This window comes from Aethalodelphis obliquidens, unplaced genomic scaffold (genome assembly GCF_003676395.1).
Source record: "Aethalodelphis obliquidens isolate GAN/ISIS:26980383/991018 unplaced genomic scaffold, ASM367639v1 scaffold61, whole genome shotgun sequence".
NCBI classification, from domain to species: Eukaryota; Metazoa; Chordata; class Mammalia; order Artiodactyla; family Delphinidae; genus Aethalodelphis; species Aethalodelphis obliquidens.
Window position 1 is genome coordinate 10,010,194 of NW_020838005.1, and position 15,940 is coordinate 10,026,133.

Here is a 15,940-nt window from a genome sequence, read left to right on the forward strand (position 1 = left end):
CATCTACAAGAAGCAACTCCTCATTCATTAGTTTTGTCATGAGATAGCAGCCATGCAGCCACATGGCTCCACTTTTCAGGCTCCACTTCTAATTCTAGTTCACTTGCTCTTTCTACCACATCTGCAGTCATTTCCTCCACTGAAGTCTTCAACCCCTCAAAGTAATCGACTCCTTCCACATTCCTGTTAATGTTGATATTTTGACCCCTTCCTATGAACCTCAAATGTTCTTAATGGCATCTAGAATGATGAATCCTTTTCAGAAGATTTTCAATTGACTTTGCTAACATCCATCAGAGGAATCATTATCTATGGCATCAATAGCCTTACATAATGTATTTCTTAAATAATAAGGCTTGAAAGTCAAAATTGCTCCTTGATCCATGGGCTGCAGAGCCGATGTTGTCCTAGCATGAAAATAAAATTGTCCATCTCCGTCATAGCTCTTGGGTGACCAGGTGCCTACTCAAAGCACAGTAATATTTAAATCTATTTTTTCTGAGCAGTATGTCTCAACAGTACGCTTAAAATATTCAGTAAACTATGTTGTAAACAGAAGTGCTGTCATCCAGGCTTTGTCTTTCCACTTATGGAGTAAAAACAGAGTAGATTTAGCAAAATGCTTAAGGGCCCAAGAGTTTTGGATTCGTAAATGAGCATTGGGTTCCACTTACATCACCAGGTGCATCACCTCCTAATGAGACAGTCAGCCTGTCCTCTGAAGCTCTGAAGCCAGCCGTTGACTTCTCCTCCCTTGAAAGTCCTAGACGGCATCTTCTTCCAACAGAAGGCTATCTCATCTACATTGAAAATCTGTCATCTCATTCTTTATCTTAGCTGGATCTCCTGGATAACTTGCTGCAGGTTCTCCAACAGCACTTGCTGCTTTACCTTGAACTTTTATGTCATGGAGATGGCTTCTGTCCTTCAACCTATGAACCAACCTCTATTGCTTCAAACTTTTCTTCTGCAGCTTCCTCGCCTCTCTCAGCCTTCACAGAATTGAAGAGAGTTAGGGCCTTGCTCTCCATTAGGCTTTGACTCAAGGGAATGTTGTGGCTGGTTTGATCATCTACCTAGATCAGTAAGGCTTTCTCCATATGAGCAGTATGGCTGTTTCGCTTTCTTATCATTCATGTGTTCACTGGAGCAGCGCTTTTCATTTCCGTCAGGAACTTCTCCTTTGCATTCACAGCTTAGCTGACTGTTTGGCACAGAGGCTTAGCTTTCAGCCTGTCTTGGATTTTGACATGCTTTCCTCACTAAGCTTCATCATTTCTAGCTTTTGACTTAAAGAGACATGGGCCTCTTCCTTTCACTTGAACACTTAGAGGCCATTCTGGGGTTACTAACTGTCCTAATTTCAGTACTGTTGTGTCTCAGGGAATAGGGAGGCCCGAGGGAGGGAGAAGGATGGGAATGGGTGGCCATGGAGCAGTGAGAACACACAACATTTACTGATGAAGTTCCCTATCTTGTATGGGTGCAGTGGTCCACGGTGCCCCACAAACAAATATAACAGGAACATCAGAGATCACTGATCATAGGTCACCATGACAAACACAATAATAATAAAAATGTTTAAAATATTGTGGGAATTACCAAATGTGACACAGGGATGGGAAATGAGCAAATGTGTTGGACAAATGGTGCCAATAGACTTGCCCAAAGCAGGGTTGCCACAAATGTTCAGTTTCCAAAAAGCATAATATTTGCCAGGTACAATAAAACAAGGTCCGCATGCCTACAGATATCCATATATTGAGTATACACTACAGCTCAGTTTACTTAAATAACTTAATTAACACTTAAAATAACTCTGTAATAAGCATGACCATTAAACCACATTCTACTAATGAGGAAAAAATGGCTAATTAATCCCACGCACACTTGCCCATGGGAAGTTGATATTTCAACTTCTGCAACATATGGTTAGAGTGAATTATTTTTAAAAGTTAATTTTGTCTTTTTTTTTTTAACACAAACTGAGCGCAGTTTAACAAATCTCCTGAGATATTTCTACACTGCTCTTTTCATATTGTGATACTGAAGGTACTTTTCCCTAGGTAACTGTCACTCACTTCAGTTTTAGCTAAATTCTGTTCTGTTATTAACCACGTAAATGATACATCTCCACAGGATGCTCACCATCTTTTCAGTTCCAGTTTACATTTTCATTACTATACAATGAGTGTCAAAGGAAATATTGCATTAAAAGTTCATTTGAATCTAATGAATAATAATGAATGTGATTTGGGCAATATTCCCAAAGTTGACCACCTTCCAGCAAATCTCATTATGAAATTTACTGATAACACATCATAGATGTATCAATTATACTAAATTATTAACAATAAACATTATTCAGTAATGTTTCATTTTTCATTAATTCATTAATGTTCATTGTTTGTAGTAACAAAAAAGATGCCAGATACTCTTTTTAAGAGAATGATATCGCTTATATGTGGACTCTAAAAAAATGGTACAAAGGAACTTATTTACAAAACAGAAATGGAGTCAAAGATGTAGAGAACAAACTTATGGTTACCAAAGAGGAAAGGGTGGGGGAGGGATAAACTGGGAGATTGGCATTGACATATACACACTACTATGTATAAAATAGATAACTACTAAGGACCTACTGTATAGCACAGGGGAAAAAAAAGGAAGACATGAGGCATCAATAAAAGACGACCAGGATCCACGGGTAGTTACAACAAAACTACCATTTTGTACTTTCTGAAAGCAAAGTAGTTACAGGCTCTCCCAGATGGAGCACATTTGTTTCCCATTCTGTTTTGTGGGCAATCTTGTTCAATTATGTCGAATAAAGACGTTTAAGAGCAAAATGGCTCCCTGATCAGCAATAAAGGGAGCTCTTGTTTGAAGGAACCAAGGAAAGCCTAATGTGAATCATTTTAAAGCATGGCACTTTCTTACCTCTCAAATAGCGCTTTAGTTCAGACCTTTCAGATGTTTTGTGATGGACATTCAGACTGATTAGTATGACCCCTTAGGAACTCAGATTTTGAGGTTTAAGGGGGCCTGGGATGCAATCTCCAGGAGACAAAAATAGCAGCCACGCTCACAGTATTTTCCTAATACCGGAGAGTCATTATTTAAAAAGCCTAATTCAAATGATTCAAGCTAATGTGACTTAGAGCCCTTGGGTAAGTGATTCTAACTCAGGGAACAGCAACTTTTTACCTCATTAAATAAATGCATATGTGTACAAATATAGATAGAAGGATGAGTGCTATAAATATTAGGTAGGGCCAAGTGATGGAGAGAGAATGAAAAGGACTCTTTCGCTCTATGATAACATGGTGATTGGCAGTCATATCAAAGCAGGTGATATATTGTCTCATGACCTTAAGGAAGGGGGGGCTGGGCCGTGAAGATACACACAAGTGTTTGGTCCAGGCAGCAGGAACAGCAAGTGAAAAGTCCTGGAAGGTATTTATCATCCTTGAGGGAAAACAAAGAGGACAACACAGCCAGTGGAGAGACTGTGCATCGACCAGCAGGAGAGAAGGACAGAGCCCTGGGTCGGGGAGGACCATGCCATATCTCATACTTATGGAAGGGACTTGGAGTACATTTTGGATACGATGACTGGGCCTTGTATGCTTTGCAGCAGAGGAGTGAAATGATCTGATATATATTTTTAGAAGATTGCTCTGGCTGTAACTTGAAGAGCTGACAGTGGGGCAGGGAGATCAGTGAAGAGGCCACTGAAATAGTTTAGGCAAGAGAGATTAATGGTCAGGATTCGAATAGCCATGGTGTCAATAACCAGGTCACGTCATGGCACTGTGACAACCATGGTGTCATGGCGGGAGTGAAAGCCCCTGCAACTATGCTCTCCCTATACAACAGCCACTGGAATTCATTTTTCTCCATCTTTTTCTTCCAGACGTTGGAGCAGTATTTGAAATATAGTGACATTTAGAAGTATTTGTCAAATAAGTGAATGAACAAATTATTAAAAGGACAAGATAGTAAAAGCCTTGACTAGTCGAACCTGTAAGTACAACTAAGCAATTGGAAACAGTGAGAAGTTAAATATAATTTCACAGGATTCCTGAGGCACATAGTGGGATGCAGGAATTGATTGTGATTATATGAGGATATAAACTATTTCAAAGAAAGAGAGAGAATACAAAGGTTGAAAACAGCTTTTTTCATGTTGAGTTCACACATACTGAAATCCAAAAAAACAGTGATAAACACAGTGAAACTCTGAGTTAGAATAAAAAGAAGACTGGACAAGAAAAATCTTAAAATTTCAAAACTATAAATAGGTGCTCTCTACAAATACAAATCAGGGGTCTTACTAACGATTTCATAAATCACATGTGCAAGTGTGCCCATGCACACACACCCCTGCATCACTCTGGATGGATGACTTCAAAACTATGTCATGAGGATTCAGGAACATCACATATTAATTAAGAAACAGCTACCTATACTAATTGCATTTTCTTGTCAACATCCAGCAGAAGTTATTAGGTTCATAGTTCAGGGAAATGCCATAGGCAGGGTTTATCTTTATTTCAGAAATATATGGTATTTAAAAAAATTTGTATATGGAGCGATGTCAGCTGGGTATCTCTTTAGTTGCTATAATGATTATACACAGTGCTTACTGAATAATGGGTCAATATCAATTTACACACTATCTTTCATCATATTATATCAAAAGAATCTGTATTTCAGTTCTTTCCATTCAACTTTTATAAATAATTTGAATGACTGTTCAACAAGCATGCTTATCAATTTTGTGATACAATAAAACTCAAAAGGAGAGCTAAACCGTTAAGAGATAAAATCTAACGTCAATAAATTCTCAAATGATGTGAAACTAACTAAATGAAATATAATGGGATCATATATAAGATATATGATTAGAAAAAATGCCTAAAATATGACTGGGTTCATAGGAAATAATGAGAAAGAGCATTCAGAAAATTACTTGGATGAAAGCACAAATGTATCTATATCAGGATATGACTTTATCTTGAAAATTTGGTTTACCTTTTCTGGGAAGCCTTCCTGAACCTGAAATGGAATGTTGGATATTATTCATCTATGGGTAAATTGGTTTGGTTAATGCTACTCCCCAAACAAAGATTATGAAATAATAGAAACTGTGCTTTTTTAAAAACATTAGTTAGAATTCTTGTAACAAATTTTTTTAAATTCTTATAATTTACTATAACTCTAAGGGCACAGAGGTACCAGAAAAGAACTCTAAGTTACACCTAAGGTCTGGGAATCTATCCTTCAATTGCTCCTTTTATATATATTTTTGCATGCAAGAACTCTCCATTTTCTCAACCTAAAGCAGTCTACAGGTTCAATGCAATCCCTGTCAAATTACCAAGGGCATTTTTCACAGAATTAGAGCAAAAAATTGTACACTTTGTATGGAAACACAAAAGACCCCGAATAGAGAAAGCAATTTTGAGAAAGAAGAACAGAGCTGGAGGAATCAGGCTCCCTGACTTCAGACTATACCACAAAGCTACAGCAATCAAGACAGTACGGTACTGGCACAAAAACAGAAATATAGATCAATGGAACAGGATAGAAAGCCCAGAGATAAACCCACACACCTATGGCCACCTAATCTATGACAAAGGAGGCGAGAATATACAATGGAGAAAAGACAGTCTCTTCAATAAGTGGTGCTGGGAAAACTGGACAGCTACACGTTAAAGAATGAAATTAGAACACTCCTTAACACCATACACAAAAATAAACTCAAAATGGATTAAAGACCTAAATTTAACGCTGGATACTATAAAACTCTTCGAGGAAAATACAGGCAGAACACTCTTTGCCATAAATCACAGCAAGATATTTTTGACCCACCACCTAGAGTAATGAAAATAAAAACAAAAATAAACAAATGCAACCTAATGAAACTTCAAAGCTTTTGTACAGCAAAGGAAACCATAAACAAAAGACAACCCTCAGAATGGGAGGAAACATTTGCAGATGAAGCAAATGATAAGGGATTAATCTCCAAAATATATAAACAGCTCATGCAGCTCAATATCAAAAAAACCAAACCACCCAATCAAAAACTGGGCAGAAGACCTAAATAGACATTTCTCCAAAAAGACATACAGGTGGCCAACAAATACATGAAAAGATGCTCAACATCACTAATTATTAGAGAAATGTAAATCAAAAAGTACAATGAGTTATCACCTCACACCTGTGAGAACAGTCATCATCAAAAAATTTTCAAACAATAAATGCTGAAGAGGGTGTGGAGAAAAGGAAACCCTCCTACACTGTTGGTGGGAATGTAAATTGGTACAGCCACTATGGAGAACAGTATGGAGGTTCCTTAAAAAACTAAAAACAGAACTACCATAAGACCCAGCAATCCCACTCCTAGGCATATATCCAGAGAAAACCATAATTCAAAAGGATGCATGCATCCCAATGTTCACTGCAGCACTATTTACAAGAGCCAGGACATGGAAGCAACCTAAATGTCCATAAACAGAGGAATGGATAAAGAAAATGTGGTACATATATACAATGGAATATTACTCAGCCATAAAAAGGAACAAAGTAGTGCCATTTGCAGAGATGTGGATGAACCCAGAGATTGTCATACAGAGTGGAGTAAGTCAGAAAGAGAAAAACAAATATCGTACAATATCACTTATATGTGGAATCTAGAAAAGTGGTACAGGTGAACTTATTTGCAAAGTTCAAATAAGATGAATTTATTTTCAAAGCAGAAATAAAGTCACAGATGCAGAGGACAAACTTATGGTTACCAAGGGGGAAGGGGAGTGGATGAATTGGGAGATTGGGACTGACATATATACACTACTATGTATAAAATAGATAACTAATGAGAACCTACTGTAGAGCACAGGGAACTCTACTCAATGCTCTGTGGTGACCTAAATGGGAAGGAAATCTAAAAAAGAGGGGATATATGTATATGTATGACAGATTCACTTTGCTGTAAAGCAAGAAAGTAACCCAACATTGTAAAGCAACTAAACTCCAATAAAAATTAATTAAAAAAAAAAAAACAACTCTCCATTTTTCTCAAAGGTGGAAGCATCTTCACCATTTCCTCATAACTCAACTACCTCCTTTCCCCCATATTCCACCTGCTTATATAAAAACGATTACTTAAAATACCTGATATTTCAAAAATTATCAAATATGCCACAAAGATGTAACTGTCAAAACAAAACATAAACTAACAACATCAATAAAAACACTAACAAAGACATTTGATAAAATGCATCTGGTATAGTATGCTAATACACTTTTATAAAGATTATTGAGATCTCATCAGGAAGTAGTTTCTGGATTTTCATATTTTTAAGATATTTTCAGTGTTTATTTAGTAGGACAGACATTTGAAAACATAACCAAAATGATATAATTAAAACATAACAAACAAATATAAAACATCAAACCACAGACCAGTGTGACATACCTAAAGCAGTGCTTGGAAAGAAATTTAGAGTCCTAGATGCTTATTCTACAACAGAAGAAGGCTGAAATTAAGGAAGTATGAATCTAATTTTCTAATTTAGAAAAATATAGTAAAAGTCAAAGAAAAGAAGTAATAAATATGAATGTAAATCAATGAGAAAAACACAATAGATAAGATGAACTATGTCAAAAATTGGTTTTTGACATAATTAATAAAATTGACAATTTCCTAGTGTAATAAGTTAAGGAAAAATGACAAATGACATTTGAAAGAAAAAGCAACATAAATTTAAGCATGACAGACATTATAACACTTTAATAAGAGGATGTTATGAATAAATGTGTTAATAAATAGGAACATTTTAACCCAGGAATGAAAAATCTTTGCTCCAAGAGAAGTCCAGTCCAGATAATCTTCACCCACAAGAGGATCATTAAGTCTTAGTAAATAAATAATTCTAATATACCACAAGCAATTACAAAGTGTAGAAAGATGAGAGGTATTAGTCGAGTCATTTTATGAAACCATCATTACATTGTTACCAAAACTTGACAAGGATTCTATGAGAAAGAAAAATTCATGGCCAATATTCACTCATGAGTAAAGATGTGAAATTGCTAAAATAGTAGCAAACTAAATCCAGTAATAAAAAGTCAGATTTAGCCCGTAATTTCAAAGTTTGATTTCTATTAGAAACCAATAGATACAACACACTCAAAAATATAAAGGAGAAAATATATCTTATTTCAATACATGCAAACAAAAAAAATTTTGATTAAAATCAACATTCATTTAGATGTAAAAAGAGTAAAACTCTCAGAAAGTCATATCCAGAAGGCCTAGTGAACAGTGTACAGTACATTTTCATTAAGTAGATTAAATGCTAACACAAATATCTAATTTGCTATTGTCAGAACCTTAACAAATCAAAAGCAGCCACCAATACCCACTGGACAACATGATACTCGAGTTCCTAGCCAGTGCAGAAACAGAGTAAAAATAACTAAAATTATAAGGTCTAGGATGGAAAAAATTTTGAACACTGTCACTACTTATAGATATTATGAGTATCTACACTAACAATCCAAAATAACTTAAGGGTAAATGATTATAATTCATAAAAGAGTTTAGAATGTTTTCTAAATTTGGGTTTATATTTAAAAATGATTAACCTTTCTCTATACCAGCTACAAATAGTTCAGAACTTCAATAAGATCAACAACATGCTCAATACCCATATAATGTTAGTATTCTAGGAATAACACTGAAAATGTCTGAGAATCAAATTACAAACACACCCCTAAAGACAACAAATAAGCACCAAGAAATATAATGATATACCATGGAATGAATAATTTAATATTGGAAAAAATGTAAATTATTCCCTAATTTATCAACAGACTTAATACAATTCTAAAATTCCAATATTCTGTGTGTATGTGCATATTGTGCATGAAGTCTGACAAGTTGAATCTAAAAGTTTAAAGAAAATCCTAATGTTAAGATTGGCAGGGTTTCCCTGGTGGCACAGTGATTGAGAGTCTGCCTGCCGATTCAGGGGACACGGGTTCGTGCCCCAGTCAGGGAAGATCCCACATGCGGCTGGGCCCGTGAGCCATGGCCGCTGAGCCTGAGCTCCGCAACAGGAGAGGCCACAACAGTGAGAGGCTCGCGTACCGCAAAAAAAAAAAAAAAAAAAAAAAAGATTGGCAAAACATTCCCAAGAAGAAAAGCAAAGAAAGCAGAATGAACTTTACCAGATATCCACAATTGTTATAAAGATATAATACATAAGATATTATTTCATTAGCTCAAAGTTTTTCACTCACGGAACAGAACTGAGAAACCAGAATGAGAACACACAAATATGGAAACTTTTTATAATAGAGTCAACACTGCTGATCGATGTGGGAAAAGATACATTTTCTAATAAATGGTGCTGTTGATTGGATATCTAACTAGGTAAAACCCAAATAAATATTGGGCCCCTACCTCACATGATATAAAAATGAAGATGAGCTGCATTTAAGACCTAAATGTAAAAGGTAAAATTCTCAAGCTTAAAAAGACAATGTAGAACAGCAATTAAGCTTATCGTTTAAAAATTATTTGTAAATTTGACTAAAACAAAATTAAGAACTTCTACTCATTAGGCAATATATACAGTTTTTAAAAAAAATATACAAAATGTGGGATAAGATATTTTCACCATGTACAACTGATGAAGGCCATTATTCAAAAAAATTAAGAGCACTCTGTGGATCAATAAGAAAAAGAAATCAAAAAACTGGAAATAGAAATGAATAGGACTTTTACCTAAGAGAAAGCACAAATGGCCCACAAGCATAAATAAGAGATCAACTACATTAAAATTAGTAATATGCAAATTTATGTGACAATGAGTGATTATTTCATACTACAAAATTGAGAAAAATGAAAAATCAGACAGTAATATTAAGTGTTGACAGGATGCAGAGCAATGGGAATTCCATCCATTACTGATTGGAGTGAAATAAGCATATCAACTTTGAAAAACAGTTTGTCACGTACCACATAATATAACTGAAACGTGCATTCCTCAGACGTGCAAATTCTACTATTAAATATGTACCCTAAGAAAATATTGTCTCTATCCCAGAACCATGCGCAAAAACACTTAGAGCAGCGTCATACATAACCCAAACCTGGGAACTCTCAGAATGTTTACAAAGTGGAAACCATTGTGGAAAATTAAACAACAGGACATACACCCAGAGAAAACCATAATTCAAAAAGACACATGCACCCCAATGTTCATTGCAGCACTATTTACAATAGCCAGGTCACGGAAGCAACCTAAATGCCCATCGACAGATGAATGGATAAAGAAGATGTGGTACATATATACAATGGAATATTACTCAGCCATAAAAAGCAACGAAATTGGGTTATTTGTAGAGACGTTCATGGACCTAGTGACTGTCATACAGAGGGAAGTAAGTCAGAAAAAGAAAAACAAATATTGTATGTTAATGCATATTATGTGGAACCTAGAAAAATGGTACAGATGAACTGGTTTGCAACGCAGAAATAGAGACACAGATGTAGAGAACAAATGTATGGACACCAAGGGGGGAAAGCAGGGGGGTGGGGGGAGGATGGTGGTGGGGAAAAAAATAATCTTTTGAAGTCTTATAATTTCCATTTTGGAGTTCACCCATTTCATTAAAAGTTATCTGCTTTACTGGTAAAAATGATTTTATATTTAGTTCGGGTGAAGGGAGGGGATAGAATGGTACAATGAGACCACTGTCATAATACATGTTTTAAAAAACCTAGGAGTTTAAAGATTTGAAAAGTTTATATAAAAAATAAAGAAAATTAAACAACAGTTACAACAAATCAACTAGAAGTGCACACACAAGAATGGATCTCAAAAATAATTTTGAATGAAAGAAACCATACTATATGATTCAATGTTTAGATAAAGTCCAAACATAGGCAAAATGCAACAATATTTGTTTAGACATAAGAAATTACAGAGAAAAGTAAGAGTGAACACAAATTTCAAGACTTGGAGGAGACAGAATAGTACCAAGGACCCTTTTTCTTGGCCTGCTTATTGGGAACAGAGACGTTTATCTTATTTTGACTTTATAACTGCAAGTGCGTTTGTGTGTGCATATTTTATTTAGGTTATATTCTACGGTATTTTTTAAAAATGATAAAGTATAGTCTATTGCACTTTTCATGTATCTTCCAGTGAATCATACATACTAGCATTTAAAAGTATTTTAACTGCACACAAAATTTGTTCTTTAGGAAACTTGTTTTATCACCAATTTTCTTTGTAGGTCAATTTCCCTTGCCCTGAGCTCTGATGAGAAAATTAAAGGTACATTTTTCCAGGAGGCAGAAAGGGTAGTACGTAGCAGAAATAAATGTGAAGTGTTGGATTTTGTGTCCAAAACTCACTGGCACAAGCAAAGGATAGGCACATCAAATCAAGTGAAAGTAACTTAGATGGAAAAATAATTACAGTTATCATTGGTGGAGTTTATAATATGTGCAAATAATTGGCCAATTACTTTATAGTATCTTTGATTCTTATAGCAATTCTGCAAAGTAGAACATCAGACAGACAAATTGACTTGCCACTTACACAGAAAAGCTAGGATATGAACCCAGGTGTGTCTCTCTCCCGTATGTTCTCTTGCCATTACTTCATTTTGCCCAAATATTATCATTCGATGTCTGATAGTGGGGTGTAATGGAGCATAAGACGACCTTTCAATCTCTCTCTACAAATTATTGGCTGTTTGACCTTGGATAATATTTCATGAATTCTTAAGAACTCATTTCTTTTTCTTTCCTTTTTTCTTTCTACAAATTGGGGATTATAATACCTATCTATCAAAGTTATTGTGAAATTTAAATAAAATACATACACAAAGCTCCTAGTACAAAACATCTATTCAATTATTACTATTTGTATTATTATTACTAACTTGTGGTTAGATTATGAGAACATCTCCCCAAACTTTCAGCATCTTGTGGTTAAAAAAAGAAACAGATGGTTGGATGAGTACAGGGCTGATCAAGCAGATAGAGAAAAAAGATCAGAGGACTGGAAACGTAAGGATTCTGGTAAGGAGCTTGCCTTTGTCACTGTTCACGGAGTCATGCCAAGGTTGGAGGGATGATGTCATATGGAAGAGGCTGATGCTCTGAGGGACACGGAACATTCTTATGACAAGCAGGGGGGTAGGGGACAGTCTTATTTGGAGGAAAGGAATGAAAGAAGAAAATGGAAGACTCTAATTAAGTCAAGCACACCTGATCCAGAGCTGAGAACAACCAAAGCCCTGAACACTGTCATAACTATCTGAATATCTCACTCCTGTCTTCCTGGGGAGAGAAGTCAGGAGGAAGGCTGGCCAGGAGAACCTCAGCCTGGGGCTACTCGTGATTCTGCTGCTGATTTGACCTGGGATGCACCATTTCCGTGTTGCTAAGATGTCTTTACCAAACCATAGCTTCTCAATTTCTGTGATATCCTCACCATGACAAAAAAAACCAAAAACCAAAACAAAACAAACAAAAAACCCAACAGAGCTCCTTTGGTTGAATAATAGAATATGGACTTCCTATCATCAGTGAAGGTTATTACCTTCACTCGGTTATTACATCTATACCCTTCTGAATCCCGGTTTCCAACAACCTAAGTCCTCCTAGAAGGACATAATTTTTCCTGTTACTTTTCCAAGAAGTAAAATGTTTCCTCTAACCCTAGCCTAAGACTAGAATCTGCTATGCATAGCAGACCTACTGGATCCCACTGAACTGCCTGTTCGTTTGCCCAGGTATGGCCAACTTCAGGTCCCTGGCTCTCCTGATCCACCTACCAAGTGTCTAGAACTGCGGTCCTCCTTCCATCCTTGGCCCAGCCAGTTAGATATACCACAGCCCTAAGGAGCGAATCTAGCTCAAGATAACATGTGTTCCAAGTCAAGTCTCATGAATAAATCCAAGATACCCACAGAAAAGACTGAAAGACACTCTGGAAGTATAAAGCACGGCAGATTTCTAAAACTCAAATGACCTCTGTTCAGCTCATATTATAAACGGTATTCATTATTTTTTTCTCTCTCTGAAATTTGAAATTGTTTTGGTTCTGCCCAGAGTTGACATCCAATGTCCCCATGAAACCTACCTTACTGGGTGCAGAAGAAACACTACTGAGAGATCCTGTAAGTGACAAAGCAAAGTAGCACTTTGGGGTACACTGAACTCCATACCTGAGCGCATAGCCTCTTTCTGAATGCTCCCATAGTCATGCCAGTCCTTTCTTCTTAAACCATCTGTCCATGCATAGAATTGCCCATCTCCCAGGCCCAGTGGAAATGTCTGTGGAAAAGGAAAGTATTCAGAGCATAAAAAGGAGGTATTTCCTTTCGCATGGCAGGTAAACACAGCCACGCACATCACAGGCAATCAAAGAACACTCGAATAAGTGGTCTTCCTCAGTCTACTGAAAAGGAAGCTGTTGCTGGTGACCAGATGAACACACATTTTAAAACCTTTCTCCGTTTTAAAAATAAGAGCATGTGTCTCACACAGCACCTACCATTTCCAATTTGATTTCACCCAGAGACGTTAATAATTTAGTGTACCACCTCGACCGAGCATAAATGCCTAGTTGTTTTCACTTGCCCCACCTGTAAATAGTAGTAGTATTGATTTTGTATCATGGCAATACTTTTGTTTGTGATTTGTACAATTTTACTTGTTTTGATCGAGTATATTTGAATGGCCTGGTGACAACATTAGCAAGCATTTATTGAATGCTCACTGTGTCCCAGGTACTAAGTTGGATACTCTGTATAGAAGATCCTTCAGTCTTTATATAGTCTTCAGTTGTAAACCTTCATTTTTCTGCTAATTAATTGAAGGCCCAGAGAAGTAAAATAACTTGAATGAAACCACAGGGGCCAAGTCAGGACTTGGACCAGTTCTATTAAGACCAACATTGTGGTCCTAACAAGTATTAAATACTGCCTACCACCTAGATTTCTGTCAAATTATGGTGTGTGGTTATGCTTATAGTTGAAATTATCACAAAGTCAACAACTGTAGTCACAATATGTTTTATGCTTTAGTAAAATTCAATATATTCTAATGTCACCTTGAAAATGATTTCTGTGTGCATAGCTGAAGCTACTTCTCTCTTTATGGTGTTTATTTTGGTCATAAACAAAAAATGTTTTGAATGAAATGTATTTTCACAATCTTAACAGTCAAAATAATGTAAAATAAATGTTTTCATATTCACATACCACACATCACATTTCCTTTTATTTGGTTCATTTTTGGAAATAAATAAAACATCAACAGAATAAAGAGAACACTTTTGAAAGTTTCCATTTAAAACAAAAGATGAATAATTTCAGTGAGGAAATTTTACCCTAAGAGCCTTTCCAAGGCAAATAAAAGGTCTTACCTCTTATTTTAAAACAGTACAACGACTGTGCTTATGAAAACATTATCTACCTTTGATCCATCTTCATAGCTTATAAAGGATCCACTTGTTTTGAAAGAATAAAAATGGACTTAATATTAAAAAAGGTAGTTAAATCAGAAGAAAGATTTTCCAGATCAGGTGACTATTATCTGTATATTTTTTTTAAAAAATTGTTCATAATAGTGGTGAGTTCAGGAAAACAACAGAGGAATAAACAAAGGATGATGGTGAGTTTATATAAAATATTAAGAATAAAAAGGAAAAAATTTTAAAGGAGGATGACAAGAAAGAAAAGATGGAAAAGTTAACAGAAAATATAAAAATAGAAGAAAATGGAATAAAACAATTTGGGGGTTATAATAGCAATACTAAAAAACCTCATGCATTTTTTTCTGATCAATATTGCTTTTCTAATTAGAAATTTTCCCAAACTCAGCTGTGAATGGGAAGTTTTAAATAACCAAATAACTTTAAAATACAAAACCCATGTTTTGTCTCAGCCATGCATTTCCAATGATCAGTGCTGAGCAATCGTAGAAATCTTACAGATTTAGAGAACACCAATTTATAATAAACATCACCTTCAGATCAAAATAGATCATTTCAAAATAAACTTTGCCATGAAACCTGGAGATGTTCTTGTGTAAACTCTGAATATGCAAAGCTCTCTCTGATTACCTGTTGGTTCACAAGCCAGCCCCCTACTCCACCCCGAAACATGGAGGGCAAGGAGAGCAGGAGAGAGGCAGACCCTCTGGATGGGCAGGGGGTGGGTTTAATATGCAGGGAACTTACACATGAGGCTTGTCCTGCAAGACAACTTGATCTCTGCACCCATATGCCTGAATCTTAAAAGTTTATAAAGAGACCTTAACAGGGACCCTGTTAAGTCACTATTCAGCCCAGACAGTCTCAACATCACTTTACTCTCTCAAGTCTGCATCCTTGAAACTGGTTCCCACCTTGGGAATGGGTGGCGGATGTCCCTTCCAAGGACAGGGGAAGGGTGAGGCGCCTCCCATCACTCAGGTCCACCTGGCAGGTGGACCAGCTGCCATGACCTCCTGGTGACCTCCTCCAACACCCCACCCCTTGAGACAGGCTCTTACAATCTCACATGACCTCACTTTTGCAGTGTGCCCTGAGCGGGTCTGCAAGGGGTCTTTTGAGCCTGGAGGTGACTCCAGGCGGCCATCTGACTGCGTTGCAGGCAGAGACCTCTGCAGTAACACAGGTACAGGCAAGAGAAGACACAGTTCAAGATGATTCTCAAAACCATAACAATTTGTTTCCACCAAGAGCCCTGGGATTCGAACCACTGGTTTATGGAGTCCTCTAGGCTGGGGTCTGATCACGCAGGACTTTCATTCGTGTCCTCCTGTGACTGGTTAAAGATGACACATCAGCAGACTCATCGGGTGTGAACACACAGCACTGTCTGGACGATCCTTCCTTGT

At 36.5% G+C, this 15,940-nt stretch overlaps 1 protein-coding gene across 1 annotated transcript in view; it reads right to left on the reverse strand.

Moving 5' to 3' along the window:
- The window catches only part of GALNTL6 (polypeptide N-acetylgalactosaminyltransferase like 6), a 1,148,431-nt gene that overhangs the window by 746,338 nt on the left and 386,153 nt on the right, over nucleotides 1-15,940 (reverse strand). The window contains exon 2 of the mRNA XM_027087880.1: nucleotides 13,261-13,369. Within this exon, the coding sequence (XP_026943681.1) occupies nucleotides 13,261-13,369 (109 nt within the window). The remainder of the gene's footprint in view (nucleotides 1-13,260; nucleotides 13,370-15,940) is intronic.